This window comes from Leptinotarsa decemlineata, unplaced genomic scaffold, assembly GCF_025532065.1.
Source record: "Leptinotarsa decemlineata unplaced genomic scaffold, Ldec_3_MD MMD2_P_RNA_scaffold_2, whole genome shotgun sequence".
NCBI lineage: Eukaryota > Metazoa > Arthropoda > Insecta > Coleoptera > Chrysomelidae > Leptinotarsa > Leptinotarsa decemlineata.
Window position 1 is genome coordinate 1,326,835 of NW_027412529.1, and position 22,348 is coordinate 1,349,182.

General features: G+C 35.0%; 1 protein-coding gene across 2 annotated transcripts; it reads left to right on the forward strand.

The window, feature by feature from the left end:
• Positions 1-543: 543 nt before the first annotated feature.
• Positions 544-22,307, forward strand: LOC111504658 (uncharacterized). Of its 2 annotated transcripts, none has more exons than XM_023159322.2 (3): positions 544-893; positions 3,078-3,377; positions 12,922-16,285. In XM_023159322.2, exons 1-3 carry the CDS (start codon positions 735-737, stop codon positions 14,398-14,400), a joined length of 1,938 nt encoding a protein of 645 aa, XP_023015090.2. In that variant the 5' UTR covers positions 544-734; the 3' UTR covers positions 14,401-16,285. The 2 variants fall into 2 exon arrangements, with proteins under 2 accessions (XP_023015090.2, XP_023015093.2); XM_023159325.2 differs by lacking the exon at positions 12,922-16,285 and adding an exon at positions 21,321-22,307 and having other exon boundaries at positions 555-893.
• The last annotated feature ends 41 nt before the right edge of the window (positions 22,308-22,348 follow it).

Sequence of the window (22,348 nt, forward strand, 5' to 3'; positions counted from 1 at the left end):
TGGAGCACTATTGCGACGCTTCTACAAATCTTCAATTGACGTATAAGACATTTTGATAACATTCAAACTCAATTTGTTTAATAATTGATATTTCTTTTTCAATATAAATTAAACTTATCGATAAGGTTTACGTTACCTCGTTGATGTTGGTATTGTTACAATTCTGCTATTGGTAGCATTCAAATATTTAACATTGCTAATAGTATAGTGACTGCTGTTAATGCGAAAGAAAAAGCACTTGTTTTATTTTTTTTTTATGTATCTGATTTTCAGTTGAGTTTAATCAAATAAAAACATAAAGAGTCTGTCTGGAAGCTTCATTTAAAATAAAGTAAAACAACAGTTGAAACTTCAACGTCAATTATTCAACCTCGCAATTTGTAATGTTTACGTGAACGCCCAAAACATTACATAACCCATTCCACTTGAGTTTACGACAGTAACGATCGCAAGCAAGTGGAACGGGAAAAACTGCGTTCGTGAGCGTGATCGTTGTGACCGCTTAGTGGAACGCACGGTTAATTGTGCGATTGTGCTCAATTTGCGTCGGCAACACTGTACATAAATGAAATTATGATTACTTTTTTGTGTTTGAGGAGCTAGCGTTTTATTTTTATTTACTGTTAATTTCTATGTTAGGTTAATTATATGACAAATTATTTCCACACGCGTTTAGTCCACAAAAAACAGATCGCCTTTCATATCGTATAAAATAAAGTTGAATCGGTTCCAAAATGAATGTGTTGGAGGAAGAGGACAAAAAAGAGACAATTATAACCTTAAAAGATTTCCCATTCATATGTCGAATTTGCTGTTTGAAGCAAAGCGATTTGAGACCCTTCGATGAGGAAGACTACTTATTTGATCTATTCCATGTCATTAGGAAAATCGATGTAAGTATCTTCAAGTATATAGATTTACATTTGCCAATTGTCCTAAGACTTGTCAGCTTTATTTCCTTTGACATAATCGTATCAGAGAAACAGAGGGATGATTTTGACCCTTAGGCATGAATCCTACCCGAAAAACAGATTTCAAGTTGTTTTTTATAACAGTTTGTCCAATTGCAGATGTAAAATTTGGTGTACAGCAGGGCTCCGTTTTGGAGGTCACTGCAGAAATCAAAAGTGAAAACTATCGGGAAGAGATATGTACGTATAAAAGAATGAGTATTTCGATATACAATTTTGAAGTATCAATCTCTCCCTACTACTTACACAGGCTTTAGTAAACACCTTTTTGAAGACAACTATTTCTTCGGCTAATACCACGCTTGATACTGAATTATATCTGACACACATTTATGCAAGATACTTCAGAGTTTAGTCTAGCAAATGTTCCTCGTTCTTCCAGCAGCAAGACCATACCGAAATTATTTGAATAGATCACATGCAGACATCTGTTTCGAGGTATTACTTCTCATCAGTACAGGAAAGATCTTATCCACTGTTATTCAAATAACACCCTCGTGAAATTTTCACAAAGTAGTTTACATAATCGCATCATGTGTTTTACTAGACAGTAGCTCAATAGAAACTAGTATTGTGTAATTTTGTAAAGTGTATAGGTAAATTTCACAATAAAATATTACTTGAATAATGAATGTTTTATTGGTTTTGAGAGACATTAGTACCATCTATGTTCAATTACTCTGATACTTTATATGGGCCGCATTTAACTAAGCGAAATCAAAAATTCTTAGAATTGAGGGTACCTGTATGTGGTTCATATATGGTATGAGAAAATATGACTGAAGAATGTATACCATTTTCACATTTGTATGCACTTATTAAAGTAATCACTAAACAGCCCAACAGGTATAACTGTATGCACAATACTACCACATCGTTCAAATTTGCGAACCAACGTTTTGCCTGAAAACAGAGTCATAAAGGGTTGGAAGGGTACCACTTAATATTCTTACCAGTTCTAGTCAAACCATGTATAGGCGTACTATTAATTACTTCTGTTAGTTTAGACAACTATTTTTCGGAAAATGCTCATCAAAAAATAATAAGTCAGTGTCCATCTTGACAGGAAAATTGATTTGTTTTTTCGATTACTCATATTGTTTACTGGAAGGAAGATATTGGGGTGAAAAGTTTTTAAATTAACACTCTGTATGAAGGGCACAAAATTGTGGAGTTGTATTCGATTATTGATATAACAATCGAGCATTATATGATTTTTAAGAGTGAAACCTAACAATTTTAGTCCTCCAGAAGTAACATTTGCAATATGTGACGTGAGTGACATTTTTGGATCAAGAGTGATTCCTAAATCTTTGATTGTATTTTTGTTTTCAGTTCCGATTGCCTGATTTCATATAGACTCAGTCACGATTAAGTTTCGACTCCAGATTATAAGCAAACAGAAGAAATTCACTATAGAGAATAACATCATTCAAATCATTTACAAACAGGTTGAAAAGTAATAGTCCTAAATGAGATCTCTGCGGTACACCAGATGGAACTGGACTCTGCATGCAAGAATTTTCAATCCGTTTCAGAATGTTTTCCTGATTTACTCGGAAGTTGAGTCTGGAAACGATTGAATTTCGCCTATTATTATCGTTAACTTTTATTTTATGATATATAAATTGTGATGATAATGATGACAATTATTATTGTTATTATTTTTTTATACTGGTCGGGCCCTATCCTCAGAAGCCCTGGTACATTTGGATACATTTTATCAACCAATGACCACTCCCCACACCGTGGGGTAAGTGATCATTGTGTTCGAGAATTATGTGCCCTGAGTAAGCGCAGTGAGAATGGCAGCTTTCTGCATTTGTCTGGCTGAGATTCCTGCCTTAGGTGATCACTTAATCGATTAAAAAAAAACTGCTGCAAAAATTTCCTGTATGGGGAAACTTGCACAAATGTCTGGCAGATGTAATACAATGTCAATGTATTAGAAAGGAAAGCAATTGTTTGCCAGATCCCACAGTTTAGGACAGCTGGCAGATAGAAATTCTTCGTATGTTCATTCAAAATAGTATTTTTATTCACTTGCTTTATGTTGTATTATATCAGTATGAGTCATCTGATATTGATTGAAATGAACTTCTCAAGGTAAACTCCACAAATTCTACGACGAATTTCCCGGAAAACATATGCAATGAATGCGTCATTAAACTAGAAGACATATCACTCTTCATCGATATCTCGAAGTATAATAACCACAGCAAAGGAAAAAACTCGATAACAGTGAAAATTGAAAATGAAGGCAAAGATGTGGTGGAACCAACTCATGAGGATTCATCTGTTTCTGTATCTTCAGCGTGTCGAATTTGTTTGTCTCCGAATGGCGCGACTCTTTTCCAAGAGAAACCTCAGATGGTGCAACTGTTCAAGGATCTAACGGACATTGATGTAAGTGAAAAAACACTTTGATTTTATTCAGATACAAACCGGGAGAAGGCTGGTCGACTTTTCCAAAGATTTTTTATTGATATACAGCAGGGGTCTCCAAACTTTGAAGCCTTCGGGCCATAATGATTTTTTCAGTTTGTTCCAAGGGCCAATTTCTGCCTTTAACTATATTTCTAGACTAGGATAGTCGCAAAGTGCGTGACCTAAGCAAACTTACGCTTTCTTTGCATTTTAATTATTATTGTGTATTGTGACACTTAACGACATCTAGTGGCGAGTAGTGGTACTATGTACTATCTTTTTCAGCTAACCGCTAGGTGGCATTAAATTTTGGAATTACCGCGTTGGTTCGAGAAAGTTCTGTTTCCAGCTAGTGTATTCTGATCACCTCGAGATGGCAGTAATAATTGCATATAAAACGGTTAGCGGCGCAACTGCGAGTTAGTCTGCGTAGGAAAGGCGAAGGAAGCGAAACTGTCTATTGTGAAATTAAGTAACACCCTTTGGAAAAATGGAACTTTCAGTATTTTGTGATTGAGTCCAGTAATAAGGCGCTATGTTTAATTTGTAATGAAACCATAGCTGTTCTCAAATACTATAACATTAAACGACACTATGAATCGAAACATCTTCAAAGTTACTCCAAGTATACAGGAAGTTTGCGGAAGGAAAAATTTGAAGCTTTGAAACGCTGACTCAAATAGCAGCAATCTTTGTTTACCAAAGCGAATACTGAACAAGAGTCTGCAACTCGCGCCAGCTTTCGTGTGGCTCTTGAAATCGGAAAACGTGGCAAACCATTCACCGATGGAGAAATGATAAAAGAATGCTTGATTGCAGTAGCGGAAGAAATATGCCCCGAAAAGGTAAATTTATTTAAAACTGTCAGTTTGTCAACAAACACCGTGGCTCGGAGGGTGCAAGACATCGCAGAAAATATATCATCTCAACTGTCTGACAAAAATGGACATCATGAGTGGTTTTCTCTAGCATTGGATGAGTCAACGGATGTGTCAGATACTGCTCAGGTGTTGATTTTTATTCGCGGAGTAGATAAAAGCTATGAAGTGTATGAAGAACTTCTTGATATTGATAGTATTCACGGCACGACAACTGGGGCAGATATTTTTAAGGGAGTTGAAAATACCATTAATAAAAAGAACCTTCGATGGAGAAATTTGAAATCTATAACAACTGATGGAAGCAAAAATATGTATGGTAAAAATAAAGGAGTAGTTGCACTTATGTCAAAAGCTGTAGAAAATGATGGTGGCTCAAAACCATTAGTCTTACATTGTATCATTCATCAACAGTCCTTGTGCGGAAAATGATTGGATATGTCTGACGTTCTAAAACCAGTCATATCAGTTGTTAACTTCATCAGATCCACTGGGCTGAATCACCAACAATTCCACGAGTTTATTCAACAGATTGGAGAAAATGATTTATCATATCATACTGCCGTACGCTGGCTTAGTTGCGGAAAAGTCTTTAAGCGCTTTTTTGAACTTCGAGCAGAGATCGAATTTTTTTTAAATGAGAAGCAGCGCCTTTTTGCCGATTTAGAAAATAGTGAATAGATGTGGAAGTCAGCCTTCTATGTCGATTCGACAAATCATATGAACGAACTGAATTTGAGATTGCAAGAAGAAAATCAGCTTCTCCCTGATTTATACACCAATATCAAATCCTTCAGGCAGAAAATAATACTATTTCAATCGCAATTACGTAAAAAATGTTTCACATATTTTGAAACATGTGAAATATTCAGCCACACTACAGAGACTGAATTTCCCGTCAATTTTGCAATCGAAACTTTGAGTGCTTTGAAGATAAATTTTGATACTCGTTTTTCAGATTTTGATGTCATTGCGAATGAAATTAAGCTTTTTCAAAATCCTTTTGTTTCTGACATTGAAACTCTGGCTCCGGAAGTCCAAATGGAAATTATTGATTTACTGTGCAGTGATATGCTTAAGAACAAATATCAAAATTCATCGTTGTTGGAATTTTATAAGAGTCTTCCACTGGAACAATTTGATAATTTGCATAAATTTGCTCGTGGGTTGTTTTCTGTTTTTGGTACTACTTACTTGTGTGAGAAAACGTTTTCCAAGATGACATACACAAAGAATGTTTACAGATCTCAATTAACCGATGAACATCTTAAATCTCGTTTGATAATTGGTACAAGTAAAACTGATCCACAACTACAAAGTATTGTCGGTGGAAAATCACAACTACATAAATCTCATTAGTGTTTATGTTTTACTGTGATTCATTTCAATTATTTGTTAGTTATTAATATGCTTAAACTTAAATACTTAAGTTAAGTTTTCTTTGTCTTCATTTCTGTCGTTAAGTTTCACCTTGCAAGTAAATAAAACCGAGTAATTATCATTCTATGTTTTCTTCTTCAATTTATCACAGCAATAGTAACAACAATTAGGTAATCATTGGCTGTCGCGGGCCGGATTGATGACAATGGCGGGCCGGATTTGGCCGGCGGGCCAGATTTGGCCCGCGGGCCGTAGTTTGGAGACCCCTGATATACAATGACACCATTGGTTTGCACGTTAGAAAGTAAGACCCCGCACAAGTTTCGACTTTAGACTGTTTTGATCAATTTTTACTTATGGATATTTTCAAAAGGCTAAGGTTTTTATTTTGAGTTAGTTACGACTCGGCATCAACCACTCTACCAACCCTTATAGTTTCGGTCTGGTCAATGCTAGAAAGTTATAATTTTCAGGATATATAAACGACTGTTTTATAAAATAAATATTTTGATAAATATTCATCTCTCCCATCTATGCAAGATATCACACAGAGGTTAGTCTCCAGTGTCACTTTATGTCAACTTTAATTTTCTTTTTTTAAATGTTATTTTACCTGGGTTCTTTCTTTCGGTTTGGTCTTTCTATCGTCTAGAGAAGTGAGATCAAAGATGGTCTGGAAAGTAAGTTATTAGAAATTTGAACATTCACCTTATTTTTTCAACAGACCTCGTATATGTAATTTGAATGATTTTGTCATCGAAAATTGTTATCCTGTATGTTTACATTCAACTGTAAAGACAAAGCAGAACCAAACTTTCAGACTGCACTTCTTGAAAACTACTCTTTCTGAAGTGAATACTTCCGAAAGAGAAGTTTTTTCTCGAAACATTAATTTCTCTCAAAATTACTTTTTGCTACACACTTTGATGTGAGTGAAAAATGACTGAATTTTTTTTGCTTCAATGAATTGCTAGCTATTTACGAGATCATTGCCTGGCATTTCTTGTTTATTGAATGGAAATTTCACTTATTTTTTTTCAGATTTGAAAAAGCATATATCGACTCACACAAAACCATTTCAATGTCAGTACTACAAGTACAATTCTTTAAAGGAACTGTTTTCAACCAATTCTAGAGAAAAATATTTTTAGCGCAACATTTGCCAACACAACCTCATTATAAATCCAATTTGAAACGGCATTTAGTCTTAAAAAATCATTCGAATTTAACGTGTGCGAAGAAACTTCTGATTGGAAACATGTTAGAAAAACACGTTTGAATTCATACTGTTCTGGTATCATTTAAATGGCTGTACCGCGAAAAGTCGTTTTCAGAGAAAATAAGGTTATGGACGAATTTGATCTCGTACTGGAAAAACTATATGAATGTAATATAATATAATGCTGAAACTAATAAAAAGTTGAAGTTCAACTCACATTGAAGAAAAACTGCGAAAAAAAGATTCGCAATGACAATAATTCTACCGAAGAAAAACCTTTTCAACACAGTATTTGCCAAAAGAGATTCCAGTGTCTGATCTGCAAAAAAAATTCAAGATAAAAATTATTTCGTGAACGTTTTTGCAACTATTCTGGAGGAAAAACTCTTGAATGCTAAATTTGTCAACAGATTTTCGTTCAGAAGTCTCATTAAAAACCACATTTAGTTGAACACGCAGGTGAGAAACCATTTGTATGTAATGAATGCGGGAAAAAAACTAGCTCGGAAAGAATCTTTAGCTTGAGATTCATTACTTTCAAGATGCGTGTATACTATGACTATGTTGCATTAAACGCATATTGAACATACCTTCTCTCGAGGCATGCAAAAAAACATACAAGACTCAATTTTTCTATTTAAAATTATCTTGATTTGTATTTGTTCCTCGATAAGTGATTTATGACTGTTAAATTTATGGATGTTTCCCTTATTGACTTGTTTTATGAGTTTTATGTTCTCTGGTGGGGGAAATTATGTTTGTTTTGTATGGCGTGTGTTGCAAGGTTTGATTTGTATATTATTGGGTTTATGTATGCCTTTTTGTGGTCGTCGTACCTTTGGATCAGTTTTTTCTTGCTACGACGAGCACAAAAAGGCATCATAAATGAAAGAGTTTTTAATAAGGGAATATTTTGAAATTGGTAAATTGAAGTTGTTTTTTTGGCGAAGCCGATTTTGATGTTTTACTAGAGACATATAGTTTCAATAATGAAAATCGATATTACAGTGAAGATTTTCTTTTTTCTTTAAACAGTGGTCTGCAAGAATCTCGTGGCTTTACTTTCACACTAAAATTGATTGGAATATTGTCACAGTACCCTCAGAAAGGGAATCCATATCGTAGGTGAGATTCTATGAGAGAGTAATATGCAAATTTGGCATCGGCAAATCCTACTTCATAAGATGTCAGCCTGACAGCGTAAGTCCCAGAGAACAACTTTGATTTGAGACCCCTGATATGGTCTTTAAATTTCAAATCACTGTCAATAATCAGTCCCAGAAATTCAGTTGATGGTTTATTCACAACAAAGATGTCTACATTGTAAATTGCTAACAAAATATTTCAAGCAAATTACCTTCGTTTTAGATATATTAAAACTGAGACGATTTGCGTCACACCATATTTTTATTTTGTTAAAATATTTTGTTTATATATTCTTTCAAGTTCAGAGGGATTTTGATCAAGCCATAAAATTGTAGTGTCGTCAGCGAAAAGGGTGAACTCACCTTTAATATCAATAGATGTCAGATCATTTATATATAGAAGGAATAATAGTCGACAAGGACTGAGCCTTGAGGAACCCCACAGTTTGTTTTTCTAAAAATTTGACTACGCTCAGATGAATAAGATTTGAATTACTTGAGACTAACACCTCTTATTCCATACTGTCACAAAACACAGCAGCTACAGTTTCTCCATCATATAATTTATTATATAGACTATACAGTAATGAAAAAATGGCATCACGTGTGTTTTTTTCTACTCTAGAATCCAAACTGACATTTGTTTAATGTCATTCCATTGCTATTGTCTGATTATAAGCACACTTGAACCAAATTGAAATGATTTTGACCCGAAAATAACAATGTTTCTTTGTCAATAATAGACGTTCAGATGACTTTTAAAATAGAGTTGAAATCAGCTAGAAAAAAAAAAGAGAGTTGAAAAAAATAAACAGACCGCTGGTATGTTGTGGAATTGACCGATACTTGATGAAAATCTGTAACGTATTCAAAAGTAGCTATTTGCTTCCTGAGGCTGAGGCTTCCTGAGGAAGCTATTGCTGTTCAGTAAGAATTTCTGCTCTTTTATCCGTTCGAATATTGAGTCAACTACGCAGAGTATTATATGTGTGTGCAAGATGTTGGTTAACAAATTATAACACGAATTCGAACATGTTTTTGGTGAGTTGTTGAAAACTCTGGCCGAAAAGAATGCACTGGAGTTTTTTTCCCATTGGGTTCTTCGAACCCACAGGGGCTCTTTGAACGTCATTCAAAGTTATTGATTACTGCGCTGGGAATGGAGTAGATAGATAGATAGATAGGTAGATATACAGGCTGATTCACGGTGGATGGCACATTAGACGTTTCTGGTGAACCAGACAACGGATCACTTTGAAAATTTAATGGAGGGCATATTCGGACATTCTCTAGCCAACTAAAATATTTTCGACAATGCGGTGTTGCCGTTTCTATTAGAAAGCAGTAGCAACTTTGATTTTTCAAATGAAACACTCTGTATATAATATTATTTTTGGAATCTCCAACAATTGCCCGACAACTTTTCTTGATATTTCCCTATACCTATCTGTTACCGTTTTCGAAATAAAAATTAATTTCAATTTTTTTCTTCGAAAATCATGACTTCTGAAAATGCCGATATCTTTTAGTTAAGAAGTACTATGATATCGAAATTTGGTTTGGAGTTAGGTGATACTTGGACACTTCCCACACGTCAGCCTAATCTCCGTTACTTCAATACAGGGTGGTAAAAAAATACAGTTTTTTCGTTTGCTTGAAAAAGTTGCTGAAATTTGATTATTTTAAATGGAACACCCTGTATATTATTGAAAATTCGGAAAGCTGCTGAAATTTGCTTTCTTTCTATGTATATCATACCTATACCTAACTAGTCAAGTTTCGGACTTATGAACATTTATATGTGAAAATGTCCCTTCAGAATGGTATTTCCATTCGGTATTTGGTAAGCAGGCCATGATTACTATTTGACAGTAGCGTTGTGACATTCTCCTAATAATATCGACATATTCGTCACTTCAGAAGTTGCGAATACCTTCAAAACGATGGAACAAAACTATTCAAACGAAGTTCTTATGAATTTGTTTATTATTTTTGGACAGTGTGACAAAATTATCAGCAGAACATGTAGAAAGTTCAATGAAATGTATCCGAATCTACCGCCAATGAACCTCAAGAAATTTATACGAATTCAGAACAATTTCAATGCATTTGGATCAACTTTAAAAGCACCAAGAAACTTGCCTCGACCCGTAACTTTCGAAGACAACCAGATTAATGTCTTAGCATACTTTCACGCATTTCCCGAGTCATCGATAAGAAGTGCTGAAGAAGATTTGGGTATAAAAAATTCATCGGTTCAAAGAATCCTGCGAAGACATAAAATGCATGATTATAAATTCACCAAAATTCAAGCAATGAAGCCTCAAGATCCTCAACAGAGAGTTGAATTTTGTGAAATGTTGTTGACACGCATTCAAGAAGATCCACTTTTTTTAAATAAAATTATTTGGACTGATGAATCGAAATTTTCGAGAGAAGGGATTTTCAATAGAAAAAATCGTCATTATTGGTCCAGTGAAAATCCTCACGTTACAAAAGAAGCCGGATTTCAAGAAAAATTTAGTTTTAATGTCTTCTGCATGTTGATGGACAACAAATTGAGGTACGTGATATACGAGGAGTCATTAACATCCAGAAGCTACCTGAATATTTTGGAGAATACTGTAGACAGTTTCGTGGATAATCTGCCACTCGAAGATTATCGAAACTGTTGGTACCAACTAGACGGAGCTCCTGCACATTGCACAAGAGAAGTGAGCGCAGAACTGGATAGACTATTTGACGATCGGTGGATGAGGCGCTTGGGACCATGGAATTGGCCAGCGAGATCACCCGATCTTAATCCATTAGATTTTTATTTGTGGGGAATGTTTAAAGAAAAAGTTTACAAAATACCCGTGCGTTCGAGAGATGAATTGTTAGAAAGGATTGCCCAAACATTTGAAAATTTGGATCCCAATGAAATCAGATCTGCCACCACGAAAGCAGTCAACACCCGCATTTTAAAGTGCTTGGAAGTGAACGGCCAGCGATTCGAACATATTTTGAAATATTCCACATGATTGTTTTACTTTTTTATAATTATTCATATCAATATTTCCAATTTCAAGTTTCTTGGTGCTTTTTTAAAGTTCATCCAAACATATTGAAATTGTTCTGAATTTGTATAAATTTCTTGAGGTTCATTGGCGGTAGATTCGGATACATTTCATTGAACTTTCTACATGTTCTGCTGATAATTTTGTCACACTGTCCAAAAATAATAAACAAATTCATAAGAACTTCGTTTGAATAGTTTTGTTCCATCGTTTTGAAGGTATTTGCAACTTCTGAAGTGACAAAAATGTCGATATTATTAGGAGAATGTCACAACGCTACTGTCAAATAGTAATCATGGCCTACTTACCAAATACCGAATGGAAATACCATTCTGAAGGGACATTTTCACAAATAAATGTTCATAAGTCCGAAACTTGACTAGTTAGGTTATGTATGATATACATAGAAAGAAAGCAAATTTCAGCAGCTTTACGAATTTTCAATAATATACAGGGTGTTCCATTTAAAATAATCAAATTTCAGCAACTTTTTCAAGCAAACGAAAAAACTGTATTTTTTTACCACCCTGTATTGAAGTAACGGAGATTAGGCTGACGTGTGGGAAGTGTCCAAGTATCACCTAACTCCAAACCAAATTTCGATATCATAGTACTTCTTAACTAAAAGATATCGGCATTTTTAGAAGTCATGATTTTCGAAGAAAAAAATTGAAATTAATTTTTATTTCGAAAACGGTAACAGATAGGTATAGGGAAATATCAAGAAAAGTTGTCGGGCAATTGTTGGAGATTCCAAAAATAATATTATATACAGAGTGTTCCATTTGAAAAATCGAAGTTGCTACTGCTTTCTAATAGAAGCGGCAACACCACATTGTCGAAAATATTTTAGTTGGCTAGAGAATGTTCGAATATGCCCTCCATTAAATTTTTAAAGTGATCCGTTGTCTGGTTCACCAGAAACGTCTAATGTGCCATCCACCGTGAATCAGCCTGTATATTTATTCAATCTCTTATGGTTGTTTTACAACATGAGATAAGTCACAGTACATAAAGAGGGAAAAATTCTCATTATATAAACATTAAGAAAAAAAACATCACGAACATTCTAGTCGTTACAAATTGATTAAGAATAATATGAATAAAATAAAATAAAAAATATTCAAATATAAACACATGTTAAAATACATTAAAACAAAACTGCCTAGTCGCTACGTTTTTTATATTCGTCTAATAAATAAAAGGCATGGCGGATGAGAAAATTTTTCAAAGATAGTTTGAAATGTTTCATATTGGTGATGAGTTTCAAGTCTTCAGGCAAAAAATTGAACAAATGTGCTCCAGAATATAGAGGGCTCTTTATATGTTGCTTTCTTTGCAAGTGGTGCAAATGGAAGTCATTCTTCTGTCTGGTATCATATTCATGGTAGTCACTGTTTCTATTCATATTTTTAGTATTTTGATGGGTATATATTAATAATTTGTAGAGATAGATAGATGTTGATGTTAGGATATTGTTTTCAATGAACGTGTTTCTGCACGTATCTTAGTTTGGTAGCTGCGAAGGTTCATTTTATTAACGGTTAATGGTTGTAAACTGTTCAGTCAAATATTCACAATTATATATCGTTAATGTCTCTCGAAATTGGAGGGTTTTCAATTGTCATTCATTGAAATTTTACATATCTTTTGGGAAAAACGAATCCCATCATTTCATTGCTATGCTCTGGTTTTAAGCACATTTAAACCAAACTGAAATGATTGTGACCTTGGACACTCCAGACGAAGTCTCAAAACAATCCCGAAAATAGCTAGTAATTTATTGATGTGAGCGATTCATCAGTTACCTTTACTTTTTCTACTTCATTTTGATCTTTGTAGGTAACAGACATCAATTCACAGAATGGTGATAGAATATGTGACACATGCTCTGATAAACTAGAAGAAATATCATCATTCATTAATCTATCACTGTTAAATGATGGCCTACTAGAAAATATCCTTTGTGGAAATAATGCTGTGAAAACTGAAAGCTGCTCAGACTTGAGCGATGTGGATTCACCAACGTGTAATGATGTGAAATATGACAGAGTATCTGATGACATATATTTGAAATTGGAGAAAGAACATGAGATCATTGATATCAAAGAACATATAATCAGAATCGAGGTTGAAGCTGGTTCTGGTCGGAATCATCTCAGTGGAACAGATGTTAATGCTAGTGCCACCCTTCCGGAGGACATGGGAAAAAAAACCTATGAATGTGATTACTGCAAAAAAAGTTTCTCACGTGAAATTAATTTACTGGGCCATTTGAGTATTCATGCTAAAGATAAACCTTTTGAATGTAATGTTTGTCACAAGAAATTCGGTTGGAACCAAAATCTGAAACGGCATTTGTTAACTCATTCTAACAAAGAAATGTTTCAGTGTCATCGCTGTGATGAGCGATTCTTTCATAAATATAATTTGGAACAACATATGTTGAGTCATACAAGTGAAAAACGGTTTGAATGTAATGTGTGCGGGGAAAAATTTACTTTGAAACCCAATATGAAAAGACATATGTTGATTCACATGGGAGTAAAGCCATTTAAATGTCAATACTGCAAAAAAAGTTTTTCAAGGCAATCATTTTTACAGGGGCATTTGAATTCTCATACTGGAGATAAACCTTTTGAATGCCATATTTGTCAAAAGAAATTCGTTCTGAACCAATATTTGAAACGGCATTCGCTTATTCATTCTTATATAGAAAAATTTCAGTGTCGTAACTGTGATAAGCGATTCTTTCATAGAGACGATTTGAGAAGACATATATGGAGTGATACATGTGAAAAACCGTTCATATGTAACGTTTGCGGAAAACAATTCACTCGGAAAAACGCTATGAAAAGTCATAAGCTGACACACATGAAAGAAAAGCCTTTTAAATGTCAATACTGCAAAAAAAGTTTTTTAAGGCAACTATCTTTACAGGGTCATTTGCATATTCATACTAGAGATGGACCTTTTAAATGCGATCTTTGTCAAAAGAAATTCGGTTGGAACCAACATTTGAAACGGCATTTGTTAACTCATTCTAACAAAGAAATATTTCAGTGTTATAACTGTGATAAGCGATTTCCTTATAAAGACGATTTGAGAAGGCATATATGGACTAATAAATGTAAAAAATCGTTTCAATGTAACGTTTGCGGTAAAAGTTTTCTCTTGAAACAAAATATGGAAAATCACAAGTTGATTCACTCCGAAGAAAAAGCCTTCCAATGCAATGTGTGCAAGAAAGGATTCGCTCAGAAACAATATTTGAAACAGCATTTAGTTATTCACTCACGTAAAAGAAATATGCGAACATAAAGTGTGCGGAATAAGTTTTTCTCTGGGTTATTACTAAAAAGAAAAGTTTGCATTGAGACTGGCGTACCTCAAGGCTCAAAGCTGGACCCGCTCTTCTTTTTGGTGCAGACAATGATTTGCCAAATGTCGAAATATCTTGACATTTTACACTGTAGGCCGATGGCTCCACCATAATGTAGCGTAGTTCGTATTTAGAATCATTGAAAAGACTAGTTCATAATGATGTAAACGTAATTAGAAGATGCTGTTATTCAAATAATCTTTCTTTCAATGTCTTAAAGACCAATGTTGTCACTTTCAGATGGTAGATTGAAAATATTTCACTAGGAGAAGAGTCATTGAGAACAAACATCATACAAAATTCCTGGGGTTACGCATTGATAGCAGACTGAATTTCGATAATCAGATTGAGGCTTTCAAAAGCAAACTAGCATCTGGATGTTGTGCAGTTCGTGGAATATCCATTGAACTCGCACTGTCCAACGCAAAGATGGTTTATCATTCATTGATGAAATTTCACCTGCGTTATGGCATTGCCTTCTGAGGTGTTAGTGATAACCACATGCAGGCTATTACAATTCAACTAAAATGGGCAATACGGTACATATGTAAAGCAAAAAATCGGGATTCTTGTCGACCATTATTCATTGAGTATAAAATTGTGACAGTAGTAGTATTATTCATATTGGAAACTGCATGCCCGATAAGAAAATACATAAAAAGCTCTTAAGGCATCCAAACGATTAATAGTACTCGGCAGGCAGAAAATGTTGTCAAATCTGGTCAAAGACTCTCTTATATATAATAATCTACCACTGAAGATAAGGAAAATTAAGAGCTCGACAATCTTTAAAGAAGCATTGAAAACTTTACTTGGTGAGAAACCATACTACTGCTTTTTTTACTTTTTTATGAAACATTTCAAATCAAATTCAATTGCATTACTAAAGCTATCTTTTGTTAGTGTAATTACCCTAGTTATGTTTTTAATTATTTAGTTTCATCTTCTGACTGATAGGTGTTTTGTTGTGTCAATTTTTCCAATTACTTACATATGATACGCTTTATCAATAAGAATTTTTGTTCTTCAGACAATAAAGAATATTTCTCTCTCAAGTTATGGAACTGTACATATTCACTCTCGTTTCAAAAATCCATTTCGTTGACGTTACTGCAAATATCTAAATAACTATTACTAACCCTACTAGGGTCACAGTCAACTCCATTAATAAAGCAAAAACCACATGGCAGTTGCTTAACCAAATAAAAGAGATACACAACCAAGTAACGGAAAAGTCCTTAAAAGGAACAGATGAGAATTATCCATTAGAGAAGTGGTCGAGAAATTCAATACACATTTTACACCCACTCCAGTAAAAGTCGGGCTTGATCTTGAAAGTTAAGTGACAGACTTGTATCTCTATGAACTTTGTATATATGTATACAAACATAAAAACAAATTTTTCAATAGAACAGATCATCAGTGTGCCAGTAGATCCAGAAATCTTCTTCTTCTTCTTGTGCCCAGATTGCATAGAACTAACCTCTACCAATGACTATCTAAAAACCTCCAAATATTGAAATTTTCAAATCTAGACTTGAAGCATGACTTATTGAGAAAAACTGTTATAGTATTGATGAACTTCTGTCATGATTCTATCTACGAGGGTATTCATTCAACTTGTTTGACAATCGATTTTTGTATTAACATTTATCATTTGTATTATGACACTTGTTATGTTTTTCAAACATGTTTTTGTTGTGTGTCTGCTTTCATTTAGTTTCGGTCATATATAAGAATTTTCATAATTCTATATTTTTATGCATTTTAGTTTGTTTCCTTTTATATTTGTAATTTACAATTATATCTATTATCTGGAAATTATTTTTTAAACTGATTTTTTTGTTGTTTACTGATTATGATGTTTTACTCAGTTGCTTGGATGTATTCATACATTCATGCTTTTTGACTGAAAAGTAAAGATTTATTATTGTTATTTATTATTATTGTATTAACCGGCCTATTCGAACGCAAATGCGAGCTGAACGAGATGTTATGCGGGATGTAATGCACTTACGAGTCTCAAATGAACTGCACATTTACACCTAAAACCTGGCCATAAATGAAATTTGTCAACTTCAATTGTCACACGTAATAATGGACACTAGGACAGGTAGATAAATGGGTCATCCTTTGTGACCATCGTTACCTGTGTATGTCCATTATTTGTGACATGAGAGCAGTGGAAACCTAGCATTTGTTCACTATGCATGTGTTTGTTTTGAATAACCTCTTAAATCTCATTTGTTTGCTCATTTATTAATTTATAATTTGTGTTATATTGGTGAAAAAAATTGCTATGGATATTATTGGTCAAGGTATTTACTACATTTTAAGATACAAAAGTTTAATTTAATAGGCTTCATTTTCGAATATAGAGTGTAAAATCATTTGTATAAAAAAACTTGTATTTTTCGTCATTCTTCAGCAATCGTAGATATTTTAAACATGTGAAACTAATTGCAAATGACACTTCAAAGTTTCTAGAATAAGTTCATGAAGCAAAATCGTTCACAAGTATTCACATTTCATAGAATTTTTCTTTAGAAATTTACGAAAAATTATAGTTTCAAGTGATATTTTATCAATTGTTACATATTGTGGACCTTCTGTTATATCTATGACAAGAAAAAAACTACACGAGCTTGTTAGAGCATGTTTGAGAATATCACAATAGGTCAATTTCTATCCATAACATTAAAAAAAAGTGAGAATTTATTTTTGGCCACGTTTTAGGTGCTTTTACCACTCTGTGGGACGGGGGCGTATTCTACAACGCCACCCCCCGTCGTCCACGCTTACCCTACTTCTTCGCCGTAATGGCCTCCCAGATCTGAGTCCCAGGGATTTCAGGACCCATTCCTGAAATAAGTTTTTAAATGGTAAACAAATAATAAGACAAAAAAATACATTGGAAATAAATTTTAGGGGTTGCGTTTTCCACCCCTCACAACCATGGGGTAAACCAAATAAATTACTGGCTAAGTGTATTGTTAAGATACAGCCCCTTTAAGGGGCTGTATCTTAGGCCACATGTGACCCATTGTACATCCTCCCAAGGAGTTGTCCTCCTAGGTCATCGTCCATCCTGTCCTTTCCAGGAAGGTAGACAGGCCACTAAGAAACATCTCCTTCATATTGGCAGGTGTAGGCCAAAACTCGTCAAACACACACTCTCTTTGGCAAGCTTGAGGTATCTCACGGCTGCCTCCGGGCAGGTTTTGGAAGATGCAGCGACATTACTGTCGCTACGCGTCTTTTTCAACCTTCCTGGGGTTCCCCTAGTGGAGATGTTCAAGTGAGGGCGCTTTCCTGCAAAGGCAGCCGGTTCCTTGCCTTTAATCAAGGCGGAGTTCTTGGCGCCCGCCGCAGGAAGTACCTTTACTGTTGGAGGTGGAGTGTGGGAGGAGGAGGGTGCACTTATAGTTGCTGCCACTCCTGCCTCTTTACCTCTCTTTCTCCTTTTGGCCACGGCGCCGCAAATATGCCGCCTTTGTATTACATCACGAGGTGATTTGCTACGTCCAGCCTCATTCCGAGCGGTAGATTGGGGTGGACATTTCTGTTCATCTCCAGTCATTGCCATAGATTGAGGTGAGCACTTCTGTCCAGCCTCGGGATTGGTTTTTATTGTGTCTGTTTGTTTCATATACAGGGTGTTCCTTAAACACATGCTAATATTTCAGGAAGTAATTCTTAGACCTACTTTATGAAAAAAACTTCCTATGGACGTATGTCCTAAACGCCTTAACTTTTGAGATACAGGGTGGCAAAGTTTTCAAAAATAATCAGTTTTTTAATAATAACTGAGATAATTTTGTAGACATCTTTGGCATATTTGGTACATATGTTCCATGCCTCAAGGCGCATTTTCTGATGTACACAAATTTGTATTTTTTCAAATAGTGGCATCCCTACGGGTTTCGCATTGAATATTTTTGGGGGAAAAGTACTACGCCAATGCTTTCTTTTCAAAATAAAATCATTTTTAAAATCCTCATTTATTTTTGAGAAAATTTGATCTCCTGAAATGTCTTTGTCCGACGCATGATTTTCACTCAAAAAAATAAAAATCGTCAGAAAGCAAATTAAGAAATTAGATCAATTCTAAAATGAATGAGAATCTGAAAATTGCTTCATAACGCATTACCAATTCCCTAATAATATTTGAAAACATAATCTGCAAAAAAATAAATTTTTCACAAAAACGAGTTTTATTTTATTTTGTGACAGTGAGTCTAAATGAATAGCACAAATTTGTTAATTAGTAATAATATCAAAATTGATTATAAAAATTGTTGGAAGTGGCCACCTGCACTTAGTATGCATGCTTCCGCCCTTCTACGCATGGAATTACGCACCCGTTCAAATATTCCCGGCGTATTTCGTATAGTTTCACACGAGGCAACTATTCGCTCTCTTAAATCTTCTAAAGTATTAACGGGAGTTTTATACACAAGAGTTTTAAGGTGACCCCATAAAAAAAAGTAAACTGTTGAGATCGGGGGATCTTGCTGGCCATTGCTGAGGTCCTCCGCGACCTATCCAACGATTAGGATAAACTGTATTTAAATGGTTTCGGACAATTACACTGAAATGAGCAGGGGCGCCATCGTTCATATACCATATTCGATTCCTTAACGCAATTGCACATCTTCCAATAACCCAGGTAAGTCTTCTTCGAGAAAATGTAAATAAGAACGACCATCAAGGCGTCCTGGTAGAAAAAATGGGCCTATTAGATGATCACCTATAATTCCTGCCCATACATTAACCGAAAATTGGTGTTGGAAATGGGTTTCGATTATTGCATGGGGATTTTCTTCAGCCCACACATGATTGTTATGGACATTTTGAATGGCAATCCGAGAAAAATTTGCTTCGTCTGTGAACAAAATTTGTGTCTCAAACTGCGGATTTAGTGCAATACTTTGTAGATACCACTGACTGAAGTTCACACGCTGTGGAAAATCTCTGGGGAGTAATGCCTGCACTCTTGAAATATGGTATGGGTATAACAAAAAATCAACCAAAATACGCCAAACAATTTGATGACAAATATCCAGAGTTCTAGCGATCTTCCTCGTACTCGTTTCAAGATGTTCCTCAATTTCTTGCAGCACCGCTTCCTCAATTTCAGGAGTTCTTACTACACTAGGTCTACCTTCCGGAGTCACTTTCTTGAAACTACCAGTTTCCCCAAGTCGACGATCAATATTTGAAAAGGTTCGGCTATCTGGTAAGGCACGATTAGGATATCTTTCCTGATAAATGCGCCTGTCTTCTGTTGCATTACCATCGGCAAGGCCATATACGTAATGCATTTGCGCCATTTCCGCATTCGTATAATTTACCATACTTACTGATATTCAGAAAAACAGCGGACTACCAAAATAACTTCAATAACACTTCAAAATCAGTTTGTGACAATTTTTAACACCAACACCTTACTTTAAACCAACATCAATATTAGCTATTGACGTTTGTACATACAGAGAATTCATTTTATATTGCTATGGTGGGTACGCTGTTTTTTCTGCTTTTAATCTTTAAAAGAAATCACATATCGACAAACTCCATATTTCCAAGAGGTGCAGTAAATAAATTCTGCTACACGTCATTTATTCCAGGATAACTAAATTTATGTTTTCAAAAATTATTAAGCGGTGCTGCGTTATGACGTAATTTTAATTGAGAACAGTGCATCTGACAACAAACAAATACCTTTTAGATCCTCAATTATTTTGCAACAAACCTGATCTCTTAGTTTGCTTTCAGTCGATGCACGAACCGCATCAGATTTTTAAGGAATTTATCCTTAAGTAAAGCGATTTTTAATTTTTTGAGCGAAAACCATGCGTCGGACAAAGAAATCCCAGCAAATCAAATGTGCTCAAAAATGTATGGAGATTTCAAAAATAATTTTTATTCAAGATAAAACAGTGGCGTAGTATTTTTTTTCACCAAAAATATACATTTCAAAACTCGTACGTACGCCACTGGCAGAGAAAATTAAGAAAATTGTACATCAGAAAATGCGCCTTGAGGCATGAAACATATGTACCAAATATGCCAAAGATATCTACAAAATTATCTCAGTTATTATTAAAAAACTGATTATTTTTGAAAACTTTGCCACCCTGTATCTCAAAAGTTAAGGCGTTTAGGACATACGTCCATAGGACGTTTTTTCCTTAAAATGAGTCTAAGAATTACCTCCTTAAATATTAGCATGTGTTTAAGGAACACTCTGTATGTGTGTTCTCACGAGTAGTAAGGGTCACTTCTGGTAGCATTACAATGAGGTTTCGCCCAGTTCCCCAAGGGCATCGTTCCTGACTGCATATCACCCTGCGGCTATTCAGCTGTCGGCACGACTCCTTACACCTTAACTTGAGTAGGCTGGTCCACGATGGCATGTTTCGCAAAGGCTTTTGGGTAGTTTTACTTCCCCTCACCCTACTGATTTCTGCCACCGGACAGGAGTCCGGCGATCCCGTCCGTAAGGCCACATATTGGATTATCGGACAGGCCCCCTAATAAAAGATCCAGTAGATCTTTACATATCTTTACTTCTTCGTTACCTCTTCGTTTTATTATTTTTTTTCTGGAAAGCAGTGGTTAAATATTGGTATGAGTAAGTTCTTTAGAGCTTCCCCCTTTCGGTTTATGTTCTCCTTTGGAATGAAAAAAACATTTTCCCCACTCTTCTTCTGCCACAATATTTTCAATTTTTTTCTTTATTTTGTGTTTGAAAAGTTCTGCTGTAAAAATAAGTTGTGAACTAGCTAGTAATTCATTGAAGTGATTGAGTTGTTCTTTGTCTTTCTTATTTTCTAATACATTTTGATCTTTGTAGGTAGCACACATCAATTCACAGAATGTTGACAGAATATGTGACACATGTTCTGAGAAACTAGAAGAAATATCATCATTCATCACTCAATCTTCTCGTAATGAAGGCATATTCGAAAATGTCCTTCATAGAAGCAACGCTGTGAAATCCGAAAGCTACCCACACCCGAGCAATTTCAATGTGAAAATCGAGGAGGAGCACGAAATAATTGATGTCAAAGGTGGTATCAGTTGCGAAGTTGAAACCGATGTTGGGAGGAACTGTCTCGGTGGGTCACAAAGTCGTTCAGCTCCAGTTCCCGCAGAAAAATCGGATCAGTTCCCTTACTGCCCGAAAAGATTCACTCCGAAATCACATTTATTCACTCACACAGAAGGCGATCTATTCGAATGTAATGCGTGCGACAAAAGTTTTATAGGAAAACCTGCTATAGTGAGACATTTGTCTGTTCATACTAGAGATAAACGTTTTGAATGCAGTATTTGCCTAAAGAAATTTACTAGGGGCAAGTATTTGAGACGACATCTACTAGCTCATTCTGGACAAACGTTTGATTGTCAATACTGCAAAAAAAGTTATATATCTAAGCCCTCTTTAAAGGCTCATATGTCCATCCACACTAGAGAAAAACTTTTCGAATGTAATGTTTGCCAAAGGGAATTCACCCGGAACCAATATTTGAAACGGCATTTAACAGTTCATTCCGGAAAAGACCATATGAATGTCAATACTGCCAAAAAGGTTATTGGCATAAACGCTCTTTATCAACCCATGTGTGTATTAATACAGGAGAAAAACTTTTTGAATGTAATATTTGCCAAAAGAAATTCGCCGGGGAGCAAAGTTTGAAAAGGCATTCATTTATTCACTGTGAAAAAAAGCCATTTGAGTGTAACGTATGCGAAAAAAGTTTTGCTCTGGAACAACTCCTGGAAAACCATATGTTAACTCACTCAGATACAAAACCGTTTCAGTGTCAGTGCTGCGAAAAAAGTTTCCTAAGAAAAAAATTTTTACTGGAACATATGCGC

Excerpts from the sequence above, each read along its gene's own strand:
- LOC111504658 (XM_023159322.2), top strand. The coding sequence starts at position 735 with ATGAATGTGTTGGAGGAAGAGGACAAAAAAGAGACAATTATAACCTTA. Across the intron at positions 894-3,077 it reads ATGTCATTAGGAAAATCGAT|GTAAACTCCACAAATTCTAC; the intron begins GTAAGTATCTTC and ends GAACTTCTCAAG. Across the intron at positions 3,378-12,921 it reads AGGATCTAACGGACATTGAT|GTAACAGACATCAATTCACA; the intron begins GTAAGTGAAAAA and ends TGATCTTTGTAG.